General features: G+C 43.2%; 1 protein-coding gene across 12 annotated transcripts in view; it reads left to right on the plus strand.

Moving 5' to 3' along the window:
- The first annotated feature begins 9018 nt into the window (after positions 1–9018).
- The window catches only part of PIP5K1C (phosphatidylinositol-4-phosphate 5-kinase type 1 gamma), a 94064-nt gene continuing 84989 nt past the window's right edge, over positions 9019–18093 (plus strand). For 9 of the 12 annotated variants that reach the window (XR_015729215.1, XM_087875277.1, XM_087875088.1 and 6 more), the window contains exon 1: positions 9019–9371. Coding sequence is in view for 10 of the 12 variants with exons in the window: in XM_087875277.1 (XP_087731403.1) it covers positions 9254–9371 (118 nt within the window). In the remaining 2 variants the exon portion in view is untranslated. Of the gene's footprint in view, positions 9372–13528; positions 13579–18093 lie in introns of all 12 variants that reach the window. The other 3 variants (XM_087875441.1, XM_087875345.1, XM_087875401.1) reach the window with 2 other exon arrangements.

The raw sequence follows: 18093 nt of genomic DNA on the forward strand, positions 1-18093 counted from the left end.
GAGGACCCAGTTTGTGGGGGCAATAAGCTGACTTTGTATAAATATACAAAAGTATGAAGGCTATTGCTTAACACATTGTAAGCCGCCCTGAGTCTCCGGAGAAGGGCGGCATATAAATCAAATTAAAAATTTTTTTTAAAAAAATAATTATATTGTAAGAGAAAATTAAAATAAGAGAGATGGATACCAACTAGATAAGAGTTTGAGACTCGGAGGAAATACGTTGGAAACTAGTTAAAATGCTGGAAATCAGCCAAACACCTACAGGAGAGTTGGAGGAGAATATGCTGGAAATCAGCCAAACAAGAGTGGGAGCCCTGGAGGGGACTATGCTGGGAATCAGCCAAACATAATATGCTGGAAATCAGCCAATAAAATGCTGGAAATCAGCCAAACAAATAGGTGGAGAGTTGGACGAGATTATGCTGGAAAATATGTTGGAAATTAGCTAATAATGGTGGTAGGCTTGGAGGAAACTATATTGGAAACTAGCCAAAAATAGTTGGTGGTCTGGAGGAGACTATGCTGGGAATCAGCCAAACATAATATGCTGGAAAACAGCCAAACAATAGAGGGAGGTATGGAAGAAAATATGCTAGAAATTAGTTTAAATAAAACATGTTTTTGTGATAAACCTATGTAACATGGAAATTGTAATAGATGATAAGTGTTTTTAAGTGTGTTTAAGATACTAAGATTCGAGGAAAAGGGTCAAGAGATTAAGAATTAGATAGAATTTTGTTTTAGAAAGTGTAATAAAAATGGAGTTGTATTGAACTTGAAATTAAGATTTGTGGTGATAAAATTGTAAGGTAAATAATTGGAATAAGAGGTTAGAATATTGTTAAAAATTATTTTGACACTGATGGTAAAAGATACAAGGTGAAGAAGAGCAAGATAAAATCAGGATTGATATATAGATATAAAAATGAGCGAAAGTTAGTTTGAAATTAAAATTGTATTGATATAATGGATTTGTTTAGGTGGAAATGCTAGACTTTATGTTTAAAATTTGTTTTTTTATGTTTTGAATTTCTATCCACAAAAGATGTAATAGGAAATTGAATGGAGCTTGTTAAAGGAATGTAAGCGTGGTAACCATCTATGACGGGATTGAGACTCTGTTCTTGAAAGTTATATTTTATGTTTATGTTTGGAAATAAATAAATAAATAATATTTACAAAAAAAAAAACAAAACTAATCCCAGGATCCAAGTTGAGAATACTAGTCTGTAGGCTTGGGTTTAAAGCAGAAATGCAAAACCTGTGGACCAGAATTGGCTTAAATCCTCTAAGTCAGGGGTCCCCAACCTGTAGGCTGTAGCCCACTACCAGGTTGCAGTCTATTCGCAACCGAGCCATGTGAGTAGCCAGCTGTTGCGCATCTAAATGCATGCATAGTCCCACTCGCGCAAGCATCGTGGGGGCCTGTGGCCTCACTCATGAGCGTCACAGGCACTTTGGCCTCACTCGTGTGAGCGTTGCGTGCATTTGTGGCACCATTCATGCAAGCATCATGGACACTTGCGGCACCACTCGTGCGAGCAATCATGGTCCCACCCATGCTAGCAATGGGTGCAGAGGTGGGTTTCAGCAGGTTCTGACCAGTTCTGGAGAACCGGTAGTGGAAATTTTGAGTAGTTCGGAGAACTGGTAGTAAAAATTCTGACTGGCCCCACCCCCATGTATTCTCTGCCTCCCAAGTCCCAGCTGATCGGGAGGAAATGGGGATTTTGCAGTATCCTTCCCCTGGTTTGGGGAGGGAATGGAGATTTTACAGTATCCTTCCCCTGCCACACCCACCAAGCCACACCCACCAAGCCATGCTATGCCCACCAAGCCACACCCACCAAGCCATGCTACACCCACCAAGCCACACCCACACAACCAGTAGTAAAAAATTTTGAAACCCACCACTGAACGGGTGCTTGCGTGCACGCATGCAGATACACCTGCCCCTCTCACAAAATTCCCTCTTTCTCCCCTCCCATCCCTGCTCCGGGCTGCCAACTGGAAAAGTTGGGGAACTCTGTTCTAAACTATAATTCCAGTATGACAACAGTGAGTTGGGCGGTGCATAAATTTAATTAATATTAACTATACTTATTGCACAATATAAGAAGGATGCTGAGAAGCTTGGAAAGAGTACAGAGAAAAGCTGCGAGGATGATGAGAGGTTTAGAGACCCTATGAAAAAGGATGAAAAGAGTTGGGTCTGTTCAACCTAAAGAAAACAAGGCAAAAGGGAGATATTATCTCAGTCTCCCAGTTCTTAAAGCAGGGGTGCCAAACTCAAGGCCTTGGGGGCCAGATCTGGCCCGCTTGGTGCTTAGATCTGTCCCGTGGACAGATGCTTAGATTTGCCTTGGAAACAGCGAAGGACCGGCCTGCAGTGCCTCTGCCAGTGAAAATAGAGCTTGTGCGCAGGCCCGCCCCCTGACATGAATGACATGCTGGCCACCCCCCCTGGCCACGCCCTCCCCGAGGTCAAACACAACCTTGATGCGGCCCTCAATGAAATCGAGTTTGACACCCCTGCCTTAAAGGGATGTCACAGGATTGAAGGAGTAGATTTATTCTTTATAGAGTCAGTTCTCCACTTACGACCATTCATTTAACAAAGGTTTGAAGTTATGACGGTGGAAAAAATGACTTAAAACTTGACTTTGCATCTGCAACTGGCATAGCATCCCCGCAGTCATGCACTCAAAATTCAGGCACTTGGCAACTACTGACATATATTTACGACGGTTGCAGCATCCCAGTGTCACCTGATCACCCTTTGTGGCTTTCCTAGGGGGCTTCTGATCAAGTCAATGAAGGGCCTGGTGGCTCAGCAGACTGATAGCATTGTGATTAACACCAGCTCTCTGCAATTACTGCAAGTTCGAATCTTACCAGGCTCAAGGTTGACTCAGCCTTCCATCCTTTCTAAGGTAGGTAAATTGAGGACCCAGTTTGTGGGGGCAATAAGCTGACTTTGTATAAATATACAAAAGTATGAAGGCTATTGCTTAACACATTGTAAGCCGCCCTGAGTCTCCGGAGAAGGGCGGCGTATAAATCAAATAATAAAAAAAAAAGTTGGATTCACTTAATGACCACAGCTTGAGGGGAGTTGGATTCATGTAATGACCACAGTCGTAAAATTGCATGCAACTGACTCAATGACCACATCGCTTAGTGATGGAAGTTCCGGTCCCAAATGCTGATTCCCAGCAAAGAATGCTCATGGATAAAATGGATATACAGGTAGTCCTCGACTTACAACAGTTCACTTAGTGACCGTTCGAAGTTACAACGGCACTGAAAAAAGTGAGCTATGACCATTTTTCACAGTTACGACGTTTGAAGCGTCCCCACGATCATGTGATCAAAATTATTGGAAACTTATTTATGACCCTTGCTGTGTCCCGTGGTCATGTGATCCCCCTTTGGTGACCTTCTGACAAGCAAAGTCAATGGGGAAGCCAGACTCACTTAATAACCGTGTTACTAACTTATCAGCTGCAATGATTCATTTAACAATTGTGGCAAGAAAGGTTGTAAAATAGGCAAAACTCACTGAACAAATGTCTCGCTTAACAACATAAATTTTGGGCTCAGTTGTAGTCGTAAGTCGAGGACTACCTGTATTTAACAACCTATTTAGCAACCACTGCATCCACTTAAAAACCGCCACCAAAAACTGTCAAAAAATTGGGTCTGGTCACATGATGCCTCCACTTACCACTACAACGTATGACTGTAATTCTGGGCTCAATTATGGTCCTAAGTTAAGGACTATCTTTAATTCAGGGACAGTGAAAGAGAGAAATTTCAACCATTGTGTTGTGTGAGAGACAGTGGTGGGTTCCTCCTGGTTCGGCCGAGCCGGTAGCGGTGACGATATGACATCACCGAACCAGTTCTGTTTGTTCGGGAGCTGGGCCCTCCCGCCCCTCCCCCACATTATTCTTACCTTTTATTTGGCCCCACCCCCAATCTATTCGCTGCTTCCCGAGTCCCAGCTGATCGGCTAGAAGGAAAAAAACTGTTTAAATTCTTGCCACGGGGCTTCAAAGGGCTGCCCTACAGCTGATCAGTGTTAAAAGGCAGTGTGGTGGTAGACCAGTGCACTCGAAAAACAAATGAGTAGACCGGTGCCTCCAAAAACAAATGAGTAGACCGGTGCCTCCTAATATAAATGGGTAGACCGGTGCCTCCAAAAACAAATGAGTAGACCGGTGCCTCCAAAAACAAATGGGTAGACCGGTACAGCTCTGCAAGCAGTTAAAAGCTGGTAGACCAGTACCTCTGCTAAATCCTAAAGAATTGTCATATGACCATCAAACCACGCCTACAAAATAAGCCACGCCCACAGAACCAGTAGTAAAAAAATTTAGAACCCACCCCTGGTGAGAGAGTATATATATGTCAGGGTTCCACGTAATGCACCCATCGAAAATAGAACTCCAAGGCAGGCAAATTCCTCAAAGAACAGTTTTATTGGATACATCATATTGGCACAACTGGTGAAAGCCAACTCTAAAAGTTCCCACAGCTTTCACCTAATTAAAAGTTTCCCCTTTCCCTCAAGTCTTTGGTCACGTTGTCCAATCTGGGTGCTGGCCCGTTGCTTGGTTACTTCACTCCTCCTCGGGCCAGCTACCTATGAGAATGACCTTGGTTCCCACAGGAAAACTTTGCTGTTTTGGCTACAAAACCCCATCTAACTATTTCCCCCCTCCCTCTGTTGTGTGTGGCAATCCAGAAGCCTCCAAGATGGCCTCAGCCATGTTCACTTCAGGGCAGTGGTGAAATCTGAACTGGTTCACTACCGGTTCGCTGGCTGTGCACGTGCGCTGCGCGGGCATGTGCAATGTGCACCACACACTACATACAAGGCGCGTGTGCGCAGTGCACGCCAAAAGGAGGCATGGGGTAAGTGGAATAGTGCATGGCGAGGTGATCAGCTGTGGCGCGCAATCTTTTTTTTTTACTTTTAAAAGCATTTTTTTACAACCTATTCGGACGAATAGGTTGTAAAAAAAATGCTTTTAAAGGTAAAAAAAAAAAGCTCTGACGATCGCACAGTTCAGCTGGGATCGTCAGGGCCTTTTTTTTACCTTTTAAAAGCATTTTTTAAAAGAAGCAGCAAGCGGGCAACCAGGCAATTGGGTGGGCATGGGCGGGGGGGACAGGGATTTTTGCTACCGGTTCTCTGAACCACCTGCCGCCATCACTACCAGATCGGCTGAACCACCTGCCGCCATCACTACCAGACCGGTCCAAGCCGGGAGCATTTCACCCCTACTTCAGGGTTGACATCTAACCACTGTTTTTGCATAAATTAGTGTGCACAGTCAGTGCTGTGTGCAAACCATAGCAGTGACTTAATTCAGTAAATTATGAATGTCGTTATGCAAACACAGCTGTTGCAAACAGTTGTGCAATATTTCTAGAAATTAGAAAAGCACTACCCTGCGTTAAGTTTGCTTACTTACTGCTTGTGGTAATTTTTCCTACTATTGTTGCTATTAAATTTGGTGATAATGTTTAATTATTGCAAAAACTAAATGCAAGCTGTGCAGAGTCTTACTGGATTTGAGTCATGTGTGCCCAATAAATAAATAAACAAATGCTTGAAGCTGACAAAATAAAACACAGGAGGATTCTCACAGCTCAAGGTTGACTCAGCCTTCCATCTTTTCCAGGTCAGTAAAATGAGGACCACGATTGTTGTGGGCAAGAGGTTGACTCTGTAAACTGCTTGGTGAGAGTTGTAACGCACTATGAAGCGGTATATAAATCTAAGTGTTAGTGCTATTGTTATCTGAATTTTGATCGTGTGACCACAGGGATGCTGCATCTGTCATAAGTGTGAAAAACGGTCATAGGTCCCTTTTTTCAGTCCCATTGCAGGGGTGAAATGCTACCGGTTTGGACCGGTTCGACTGAACCGGTAACAATGGCGGTGGGTGGTTTGGAGAACCGGTAGCGATGGCAGCGTGAGGCTCCGCCTACCCACCCAGTTGTTGTTACTTCCTGGTTTTAACCAGGAAGTAACCTGTTTTTTACCCTCTGTGCATGCGCAGAAGGGTTTGAGCATGTGCAGAGGGTCCGCGTGGCACATGTGATGTGGGCACGCGTGCGCGGCACATGCACTTCAGAACCGGTAGAGAAGGTAAGTAGATTTCACCCCTGTCCCATTGTAACTTTGAACAATCACTAAATGAACTGTTGTAAGTCGAGGACCTGTACTTATATCTGTTGTACTGTAAAAGAAAGTTGGGAGTTATTTCTTTGTATTTCTTTTTCCTTCCTTTTTTTTTTGCTTTGACTTTTCTTTCTCTTTCTTTCCTTTTTTCTTTTTAACTGTTCCTTTTTGATAGCTTTTATCTTTCTAGCTTAAAAACTCTAATAAAGCTCTCTTTAAAAACAAATAATAATAATAATAAAAAGATACAGAGAGCGATATCCACCAGAAGATGTCACTCTTTTCAAGGTGTACAGAGGAAAGCTTAATATTTCTGTAAAACGGGAAACTACTGCAGTAGCTTCAAATACATAAACAGCTGGCGCGGTAAATATTTCCAGTAGTAGTTACGGAATGTGGTAGCTTTTAATCTGACTAAAAGGAACAATTTAAGATACCTTGGAAGTTCTGTAATACTTTTATTCATATCTCAATATTGATCATTAAAAAGGTGAAACTTCCCTGTCAGTTGTGTCCACCCAGGGATCCAGTGTTGTCCAAAGACATTTTCCATCGTCATGGAAAGCCAAAGGCTCACGGAATGTTGTTACCTTCCCACCAAAATGGTACCTATTAATCTACTTGCACTTTCAAACTGCTAGTATAGAATTGTCTTCAATGTTAATTGTAATTAAACTTAAAGGAAATTCTCCCAAAGGTGACTATGGAGCAGGGGTGAAATCCAGCAGGTTCTGACAGGTTCTGGAGAACCAGTAGCGGAAATTTTGAGCAGTTTGGAGAACCGGTAGCGGATATTTTGAGTAGTTCAGAGAATTGGCAAATACCACCTCTGGCTGGCTCCAGAGTGGGTGGGAATGGAGATTTGCAATATCCTTCCCCTGGAGTGGGGTGGGAATGGAGATTTTGCAGTATCCTTCCCCTGCCACGCCCACCAAGCCACACCCACAAAGCCGGTAGTAAAAAAATTTGGATTTCACCACTGCTATGGAGATTCCCAATCATCTAGGTCATGGTTGCCCCAAAGGTGCTTTTTTCAAGAGGCAATTCTTTAGAATTAATCTGCAGTAAATACTGAATATTTATATGCATGGCTAAGAGTTCTTTTCTTGGCATGGCACAACAGTCTTTTATTAGTGGTTTTAATGTAGCATTTCACTTTATTATGTATTTATTTTATTTGTTAAACAAAGTTTATCTATCAAATAGGGATCAAATAGTTTATCTATCAAATAAAATGAATAAAATAAAATAAAATAAAATAAAAAAGTTTATCTATCAAATAGGGATCATTAACGGAGGTTTTCAAGAAGAGACTGGACAGCTACTTGTCTCAAATTGTATAGGGCCATGATGGCGAACCTATGGCACGTGTGCCACAGGTGGCACGTGGAGCCATATCTGTAGGCATGCGAGCGTTGCCCTAGCTCAGCGCCAGCATGTATGTGTGCACCAGCCAGCTGATTTTTGGGCCTTCTGGGCCCACTGGAAGTCGGGAAATGGGCCATTTCTGGCCCCCTGAGGGCCTCTGGGGGGTGGTGGGGAAGGCCGTTTTCACCCTCCCCAGGCTCCAAGAATGCCTCTGGAGCCTGGGGAGGGCGAAAAATGGGCCTACCGGGCCCATCAGTAATCTTTTTGCCATCGCGTACCAAAAGCAGGGGGAGCGCAGGGGGCATTGAATTATGGGTATGAGCACGCACACACGCAACACCCCCCCCCTCTTTTGGCACACAATGGCAAAAAGGTTAGCCATCACTGGTATAGGGGGTTGGACCAGACCGGGTGTCAGCAACCTGCGGCTCCAGAGCCGCATGCGGCTCTTTGGGCCCTCTGCTGCAGCTCCCTGTCCCATCACTGCCTGGCCCCGCCCCCAGCCCTCCCCTCCCAGTCACTCCTTGCCTGGCCTTGGAAATCCAAGATACAGGGAGAGAGGGAGAGAAAGAGACATAGATACAGAGAGAGATACAGAGAGAGAGAGCGAGAGAGCGAGAGATACAGAGAGAGAGAGCGAGAGAGCGAGCGAGAGAGAGAGAGAGAGAGAGAGAGTGGGGGGGAGGGAGAGAGGGAGAGAAAGAGACATAGATACAGAGAGAGATACAGAGAGAGAGAGAGATAGATACAGAGAGAGGTGGAGAGAAAGAGAGAAAAGGATTAACTTTTGTGGTTCTGGTGTTTTTTAACAACCAGTTCTCTGCCCTAATGACCAGCTGGGTAGGCGTGGCTAGGCGGGGGGGGGGGTCATGGGAGTGAGTGATGTGGAGTTGGCCACACCCACCCAGGTTTTGTGGCTCCAGGTGGGTTTTCTCTATTCTGACTGATTGATTGAAATTTATTTGCCCCCTATCTCACCATAGGGCTACTTGTAGCTGGCTGGAGAATTTTGGGAGTTGAAGTCCACAAGTCTTTTTTTTTTTTTAAATTTGATTTATATGCCACCCTTCTCCGGAGACTCAGGGCGGCTTACAATGCGTTAAGCAATAGCCTTCATACTTTTGTATATTTATACAAAGTCAGCTTATTGCCCCCACAAACTGGGTCCTCATTTAACCCTCCTTTGAAAGGATGGAAGGCTGAGTCAACCTTGAGCCTTGGAGAGATTCGAACCTGCAGTAATTGCAGGCAGCTGTGTTAATAACAGGGTGCTTTAAACCACTGTACTACCAAGGCTCCTTCAAGTCTTAAAGCTGCCAAGTTTGAAGACCTCTGCCTTAAAGCAAGCCACTTTGCACCACATGCTCAATAGAAAAGCACCAGCATCCCAGAGCGTCCCGCTCCCAGCCTAAGCTTCCTAAACGTTCCAAAACCAAGCCGGAACCTATCGTTGGAGGGGACGGCCGAACAGTAACAGCCTCCTCTTCCGCTCCTTTGACGGGGCGCTCTAGCCCTACGACCTCGCGGTCCGGCCGCCGAGTTAGCGCCTGCGCGGTGCTGCCGAGTCGTCTCCCGCCCGGTCTCTCCCTCTCTCTCCCTCTCTCTCTTCTTCTTCTGCTTAGCCGAAGCGGCGGCGGCGAGTCGCGGGCTGAGGCGAGGCGAGGCGGGCGCGGGCCTCCGCCAGCTATGGACCTGGAGGCGTCCGACGAGACGGGCTCCACTGGAGGAGCCGAGGCGGGAGCCGGAGCCGTCACCCCCGAAGCGGGCGGTTGGGGGGCGCCGCCGGACTCGGCGGCAGGAGGAGGTGAGCGGGAGTGAGGGCGCCCTCCGGGTCCTGAGGCGGGAGGCCACGGGGTCTCCTCCTCGCGCCAGCAGGGGAGGGGGGGGTTCCTCCTCCTCCTCCTCCTTCATCCTAGGAAACCGTCTTTTCCGGCCCCACCTAGTCGCCCTCTCGGTCCGAGGTTGCTTTTCCCCTCATGGGGGTTCCGAGGATGCCGAAGGCTCTTCAGGAACCCTCGGTGGGCGGCTAGGTGGGGTGAGAGGGAAGGAAGGAGGCCGGTCATTTCTCCGCCGTGATTTGCCCAGTTGCTATCATCCTGAGCGTGAGGGCAAAACCGCGTCTGGGATGGGGGAGGGGGGAGCATCATCATCATCATCATCGCGGGGCTCTTTGAGGCTAATCCTGGTTTGTTTGCTCCCGTTCACTGGAGGAGACCGGGACTAGGTCGAGGTTGTGTGTGTAGGGGGGGTGGGGGGGGGAACGGTCTGGATTTGGGGCTGTTTTGTCAGCAGAGGCTTATTATGAATACCTGCCGAAGGAGGGTGGGGTGGGTGGGTGGGACTGGGTTATTGATAACGGATAAATACAGGTAGTCCTCGATTTACGGCAGCTCGTTTTAGCGACGGTTTGAAGTCGCAGCGCCACTGGAGAAAGGGAACTTATGAACATTTTTCATACTTTATGACCTTTGCACAATTTGGGTTTATTATGAATATCTGCCAAAGGATGATAGTGGGGGACTGGGTTGTTGATAACTGATAAATACAGGGAGTCCTCGATTTACGGCAGCTCATTAGTGACAGTTTGAAGTCGCAGCGTCATTGGAGAAAGGGAACTTATGACCATTTTTCATACTTTTATTTATTTCATACTTTTCATACTATATTAACTGAACAACTGCGAGGATTCACTTAACAACTGTAGCAAGAAAAGTCGTAAAATGGGGCAAAACGCACTTAACAAATGTCTCACTTTTGGCAGCATAAATGTTGGGATCAATTATGATCGTAAATCGAGGACTACCTGTAGTAGGACTTGAATTGGAAGTGAAGGTTTAAAGGTAGCCCTGTTTGCCTTGATGTTAGAATGTATGTATGTATGTATGTATGTATGTATACAAGAATCTTGGGGAGGGGTAATAACGATAATCTAACGCTTATTTAATAATATAATGACATTTATTGATACAGGTTACTGGTCAGCTGTTAGTACAGATAGTCCTCGACTTATAACAAACTGTTTAGTGACCAAAGTTACAATGGCGCTGCAAAATCTGACATATGACCGTTTTTCATAGTTATGACCTTTGTAGCATCTCCATGATAATGTGTTCAGAATTCAGATGCTTGACTACTGGTTCATATTTATGACTGTTGCTGTGTCCCAAGATTATGTAATCCCCTTCTGCGACCTTTCAAGCAAAGTCAATGGGGAAGTCAGATTCAGTTAACAACCGGATTATTAAATGATCAATTGCAGTGATTCACTTAACAACTGAGGAAGAAATGTGGTAAAATGGGGCAAAACTCAGCTAACAAATGTCTCACTTAACAGAAATTTTGGATTCAATTGTGGTCATAAGTCAAGGGCTATCTGTAATTTGATGACATTTATTGATAAAGGTTACAGGTTGGCTTTTAGTAATTCAACCATCTAGTCAACTGTATTAATACTGTTAAAATTCACATCAGAACATTGAAAATCAGTAAAATACTTGTTCAGAGGACATGCTGGCAGATCTATGCTGGGAGGGTGAAAAATGATCATGGGATCCTCCAGTATACAATTTAGCGACTTGGTGTTGATAGTGCACATTGAAATGTGTGGATTTGGGGATTTGGGGCAAAACCAGGAAGGGGTAAAAGTATAGGTTTTCTGTTATTAGGAAAACAGTTTGATATGTGGGGGGGACTGAAAGTTGCTCGGTTATGCACATTAGTACCATACTTATTATAACCATCAGTGTAATTAGCATTACAGGTGGTGCTTGACTTAACCACCATAATTGAGCCCAAAATTTCTGTTGCTAAGTGAGACATTTGTTAAATGAGTTTTGCCCTCTTTTACTACCTTTCTTGCTATAGTTAAGTGAATCACTGCAATTGTTAAGTTTGTAACCTGGTTGTTAATTGAATCTGGCTTCCCCATTGACCTTGGTTGTCAGAAGGTCACAGAAGCTGATCACATGACCCCAGACACTGCAACTGTCATAAATATGAGTCAGTTGCCAAGTGTCTAAATTTTGATCATGTGACCATGGGGATGCTGCAAAGGTCGTAAGTGTGAAAAATGGTCATAAGTCACCTTTTTCAGTACCATTGTAACTTCGGATGATCATTAAATGTAGTAAGTTGAGGACTACCTGTATAGTTTACGGATACAATTGTACATTGTAGAGTAACCAGAGAAGAGCATAAAGGGATAATACAGATTTATGGTACATAAATTCATAGGATGAGATAATTGGGTGTGGAATGGAAAAAAAGTCAGAATGGAGACCCGAGGGTAACTTGAGTTAATGCTGCTGATGTATAAGAATGAAAAATTGAGGAAAAGGACATTTAAAATAGGATGCAGCAGACAGATTTGCAGCTGGAAAGCCGGGTAGGAAATATTTAAGATTGTTTGGCAGAAATTGGGGATTTTAAGGAGAGGCTGAAAGAGAGGGGGGGAGAAACCAGGCATGGGAGGATTAGAGAGAAGTGAAGCAGGGGTATGGGGCTGGAAAAATGATTTGGGGGTTTACAGTAAATAATGGGTGTCCAGAGACAGCGAACAAAACTCTTGGAAGCAGGCAAAAGGCAGGAAATACAGTTTGGGGGATTATATCTTGGTGGTGTTGAGAGAGGTAGTTTTAGAGAAAGAGGGATGAAGGAGGAGGCAGGAGTTGTGAAAGTCTAGTGGGGGCTAGAAAAGAGGCTTATTCTGCAGTTTTCTGAGTTGAAAAGAGGACAGCTTTGTCATCAGGATGGAGGCAGAAGCGAGAAAATTGGTCAGCTGCAAGTAATACTGTTTGTGGGAAGGTGGACAGGAGACCCTTAGAAGCATGAAAGGAATATGGCAGAATATGGACATAATCTGGACATAATCCAGACCCCTATCATCACTCTGACCCTCATGTATTAATTAACTTTATTCATCATCCCTCCTCCAGAAAAATCCTTGGTTTAAATAGGATCTTTCACCATATCCTCCCAAGGAAGTTTCTCCCACTTTATCTTTTTAGACTTTTCTTTTTAAAATTGAGAACAAAGCTTGTTCTTTCTTTCCCCTCCCCCAGGGGATGTCATGCCGCCATACTAGAATTCAGATACGGTGCGTATTTCAGCATACAAGTTAGTTAAAACTAATCTGGTGAGAATTTGAAATGTGTCCCATCTTTTGCTTTCCAGATGATTTCATCTTCAGTTCAACCAAAGTCGGTGACTTTTTAAACTTCCTATATTAAAAAGGGAGTCTTTTGTCAGAAGGGAAAGTACATTTTAATCATTTTTCTATTACAGCAATGCATCTACTTCAGAATACTATGTGATGGTACAGGAAATTGCACCTCCCCCTCCCACAATTTAAAACAGTGTGTAAAGATTTAAAACCTACCCTCCTTTTTTTAAACATGAGTCATTTGCTGTGCCCCTAGCATGTGATAAAGAGCCTGGATAAATCAAGGTTGTTTTCCCCTCCTCTCCTCCAATGCATGCGTGTGGGTGAAGCTGGGATTCACAATGTGTTCCTGATGATAAGGTACCAAGGGTTGCAATTTATCCTAGATGGGTTAATTTGTGTATATGTTGCCAGACTCCTGTCTGCATTCAGGAATGTCCTCATTACTCTCACCTTAAAAGATTCATGACAAAATTTGAATTCACAGTCTTACAGGCAGCATTGAATTTTGGATGATGGGAATGAGGCATGACTCTGAATATTTTGCTTGTGTTGGTAGAATTTGTAATGGTCTGTGCACCTGTAGGTTATGCTTGATATCCTTAGTCATAGATTAGGGTTCACACAGAATATTAAGCCATAATGTAGTTTGTTTTGTTCTGGTTTACTTAGTTGTTTATTTTACATTTTTCAAACCCCGTCTTTATTATTTTTATAAATAACTCAAGCTTCTTAAATTTATGTCTCAATTGTGGATCTCAAGGTGGCATACATATTCCTCCTCTTGTCTTTTCCTACAGCCACGGACCGGTGAGGTAGGCTGAGAGAGAATGATTGCTCCAGTCTTCCAGTAAGCTCCATTGTCAAGACTAATTAATAAAAATATTAACTAATATTTTTAACCCAGTGTTTCTCATTGCTGAAACAGCATTGCTGGCTGGGGAATTCTTGGAGTTGAAGTCCATACATTTTAAAGTTGCCAAGATTGAGAAACACAGCCTTAACCATACTTCAATCTTGAAATTAAGTCTTTAAAGTGTAGACTAATACCTTAACTATACTTCAGATTTAGTCTGAAGTATGAACTCTGATGTTGGTATATTAACAATTGTAATATCCTTATTAAATCGGGCATTATGGATTTTTGTGTGTGTGTAAATAACAGGTTTTAAAGCACGTTTACCAACAGTCTCAACAATTGCTGCATGGTGTTAAGTTGTCTCGGATGTCTTTTACTGGGTTCCGTAAAGCTTGTTGCATGTTGCATATTTGTCTCATGTATATTTAATACAGCTGGGAGTGATGTTTAAAGAATCAGAGCGATCATTGATTGCTCTTGATGTGGATTCCAAGTAAGGTACAAGACAGAATTAACAAGCTCTGCTTTTCACACAAAGCAGTTTTGCCACTTCCCAGCCCATGCAGTGGTCAAAGTGGGTTGCTGTTGGCTTGGTCACAACCTGAAGAGAGGGGATACTGGAGGAGGCTGTGGGCATGGGAGGATGTCTCTTAAATCCTTTGTGGCAGGTGCATTACTAGAAGGGATTTTAAAAATCTCATCAGTATGCAAAGGAATGAGAGCTTGGCTGAACTGTGTTATTATGGCTGGATTGTACAAGAGTTTTAAAGTGCCATGTGATAAAAAGCCTCCCTCATCTTGGTACACGGTTTCTCCTTTACTAGCCTATCCTGGTTGCAGAAAGAGTCCCATCAGAAATGCAGTGGACCGACCAAAAAAGGAGAAAAACAATAATTCGGTGTCTCTTTTACTAGCCCATTCCATTTCTAGCCTGAAAAATACTTCAGGCTTTAGAGAGTAAAATGTTTTGCAAGCTATTAATTTGTGGGAAATACCGGTAGTCCTCGACTTAACAAACAGTTCATTTAGTGACCGTCCAAAGTTACAATGTCACTGAAAAAAGTGACCGATGACCGTTTTTCACACTTACAATCATTGCAGCATTCCCATGGTCATGTGATCAAAATTTGGATGTTGGCAACTCATTCATATTTATGATGGTTGCAGTGTCCTGAGACGAGGTGATCATCTTTTGGGAATGTGGTCCTAAATCGAGGACTACCTGCAAAGCTTCCTTAGAAAGAAACAGAGAGCTTGATTTGTCTAATTTTCAACATATAGTTTGTTTTGCACCTACCTGGACTGATCATCAAGTCTTTCCTGATATTCCAGTTACCCACAGGATCCTGGCTCTTGTAAACATCTGATTGTATAAGTGGCCATTAAGGCTACAATCAGGGTGGATAAAAACCGATGATTTAAATTTTTTTTTAAAAAAATCAGATTTTTAAAATTTAAACTGGATTCTTTTTATTTAAATTGGATTTTTTTTATTTTTATCAAATTTATTTTAATAAAATGTTTTTGGAATAAAAAATTATCTAAACATAGTTTTCTATTTAAGATACATTAATTTAGTTCATTCAGCATGAAATGAAGCTTAGTTATGTAGCATGAGGCTATATTCTGCAATATTTACGTTTTTGGTAAATGTTCAATGAATCTAGCTGCAAGCTGAGATAACATGGGCATTGATGCATTCACACAATTTCACAGCAACTCTTTAAAAAGCCTCTTTACTAGCGATTTAAATTGTGATTTAAATCAACTTGATTTAAATCAAATTCATCCTGGCTACAATTCATCTGAGGGCTAATTTCATTTCTTGAAAATCCTGGTTTGCTTAAAACATTAAGATTCTAGTCCCGTATGATTGCCAAGTTAGTCCTAGCAGTGCATTGGCCATACCTGGTAAAATTTGGGTGATGGTCCAAGTTCTCCAATCTTGCCCAATTTTCTGAAAACTAAATTAGCCTCTCATACCTTGCACAGTTTTTGTTTTCTCCCCCAACCTCACAGAGTCAGAATGTTATAAAAATAGAGAATAATTATGTGAAATGAGAGATGCCTCCATGCGTACAAATGTTGATTTCTGTGTCATTGGGAGTGGGGGCAGTTGGTGGTTTTGTTTGGTTTTCTTTCCGTGCATAATTTGGATTGCCTACATAAGAATTTAATTTTTAAAAAGAACACCCCACTGTATAGTTATATAAAAAGCTAACAAGCACAAGCTTTGTAGCTATGGCTTCTGTTAATCTGGTGATCGGGCTGCTTCAGCATTTTTTGTGAGGAAGCCTGTTATGTAGAATGGCTGATTTTGTTCCCTTTCTTCTGGAAGGTGCTTAAGCAATGTTGGGTGTGTGTGTGTTGTGGAGAGAAAAAGAGAAAGCTGCACATAGCCATGTTGAACAGCACACTTTGCTTTGGCTGCAGCATGGCTCAGGGGTGTGAAGCAGGTTTGGGGGATATGCGTAGAAATCTCCCAATCCTGAGTAAAGTAGGCTGAAATGAAGGGGGAATGTGGGGCGAGGAGAAGGGGTGATAGAGGAATAGTTGGGGTGGGGGCTTTATAGAAAAAGTGGCCAGGATTTCACTGTTGCTGCCAAAGTTGTCAAACTGTATGCAGGTACTCCTCGACCTACAACCGTTCATTTAATGACCTTTCATAAGTTACAACAGCACTGAAAAATGTGACTTACGACCGTTTTTCACAGTTATGGCTTTTGCAGCCGCATCCTCATCACGTGACCAAAATTCAGACATATGGCAACTGGTTCATATTTATGATTGCTCACTTAACTCACTTAACAAATGTCTCACTTAACATAGATTTTGGGCTCAATTGTGATCGTAAGTCGAGGACTACCTGTAGTTTCGTTCAGAGTGGTAGTTCATAGCCCGTCAAATACAAGAAGTCCTCGATTTACAACCACAATGGAGCCCAAAGTTTATGTTGTTAAGTGAGACGTTAAGTGAGTTTTCCTCTATTTTACAGCCGTTATTGCCAAAGATATTAAGTGAATCACTGCAGTTGTTAAGTTAACAACACTGTTGTTAAGTGAATCTGGCTTTCCCATTGACTTTGCTTGTCAGAAGGTCGCAAAAGGTGATCACGACCCCAGGGCACTGCAACTGTCATAAATATGAGTCAGCGTGTGAATTTTGATCATGTGACCATGGGGATGCTGCAACACTCGTTAAGTGTAAAAAACGGTCATGTCACTTTTTTCAGTGCTGTTGTAACTTTGAATAGCCACTAAATGAATTGTAAGCCGAAGGCTACCTGTACTACATCAAATCACAGAGGCAGACTATTATTTGGAATGGAATTTGAACTGAGAAACCGTAAAGTAGTGTTTCTCAACCTTGGAAGCTTGAAGGTGGGTGGACTTCAACTCCCAGAATCCCCCAGCCAGCGCTGCTGGCTGGAAGATTCTGAGAGTTGAAGTCCACCCATCTTCAAGCTACCAAGGTTGAGAAACACTGCCGTAAAGGTTTGAACTGAAGCGAGCACAAAGCACAGCTTGTATAATGCTGTTATTTAAAGTGAGCTCACAGGTCACGATTTAAGTACGTTCTGCTTCGGTGCGATGTCAGAATCGGTAAACCTTTTGTTTGCTTTTTGCTCTGGCTTCAAGCAAAGAGTGCTGGATGAGACACGCAGCTGTGAAAGCCGGAGGGAAGCTCCGAAACATATTTTGACTTCTAAATCCCAGTTCATATAAGTCGCAGCTTGGCATGCAGACTGAACTGAGCAGTGATTCAGAGAGCATTAAGCCGCAGAAGCCTGATTCATACATAACATAAAACCGTACACTTTGATTTCCAAACCACAATGGCCGGATCTCCCCATTATGGTGAGCCAAAACAAAATCAACACATTATGGGTTTAATGCCATGCATGAACCCTGTGGCACAAGGCGACAGAAGGCTAGGTTGCTGTCTATCTCTCAAAGAGCCCTAAAGGAGGGTTTGCTCACTTAAAATGCACACAATATTGGGGCGTCCCTTCTACTGCAGCCATGCAGTACAAGGGTTTAGCACATAAATGATGAGCTTTTAAGGAAAGATTTGAAGGCATTAGGAATAATGCAAACTGACACTGTATCTGCATCCCAGAGAAAAATCAAGGCTTAAGGGGGGGGAGGGGGCAGCAAGCTTGTATGTCACATTATGCCAGATGATAATGTGATTTATTTGGATTTGACCTAGGCCAAGTTTGCAAGGCAAGCTAAATAAATCCTGTGTAATGTGAGGCTATAGAGAGTTTGGTGTAGCAGTTCAGGCATCAGGCTAGAAACCAGGAGTCTGTGAGTTTTAAGTCTTGCCTTAGGCATGAGGCTAGTTGGGTGACCTTGGACTAGTCTCTCACCCACTCTGTCCTGGGAGGGAGGGAGTCAGTACAGGTAGTCCTCAACTTATAATCGCTCATTTAGGGACCGTTCAAAGTTATAGGTTATGACCGTTTTCCACACTTACGACTTGCAGCATCCCTGGGATCACGTG

This window comes from Pantherophis guttatus, chromosome 1, assembly GCF_059756535.1.
Source record: "Pantherophis guttatus breed Tessera chromosome 1, ASM5975653v1, whole genome shotgun sequence".
NCBI lineage: Eukaryota > Metazoa > Chordata > Lepidosauria > Squamata > Colubridae > Pantherophis > Pantherophis guttatus.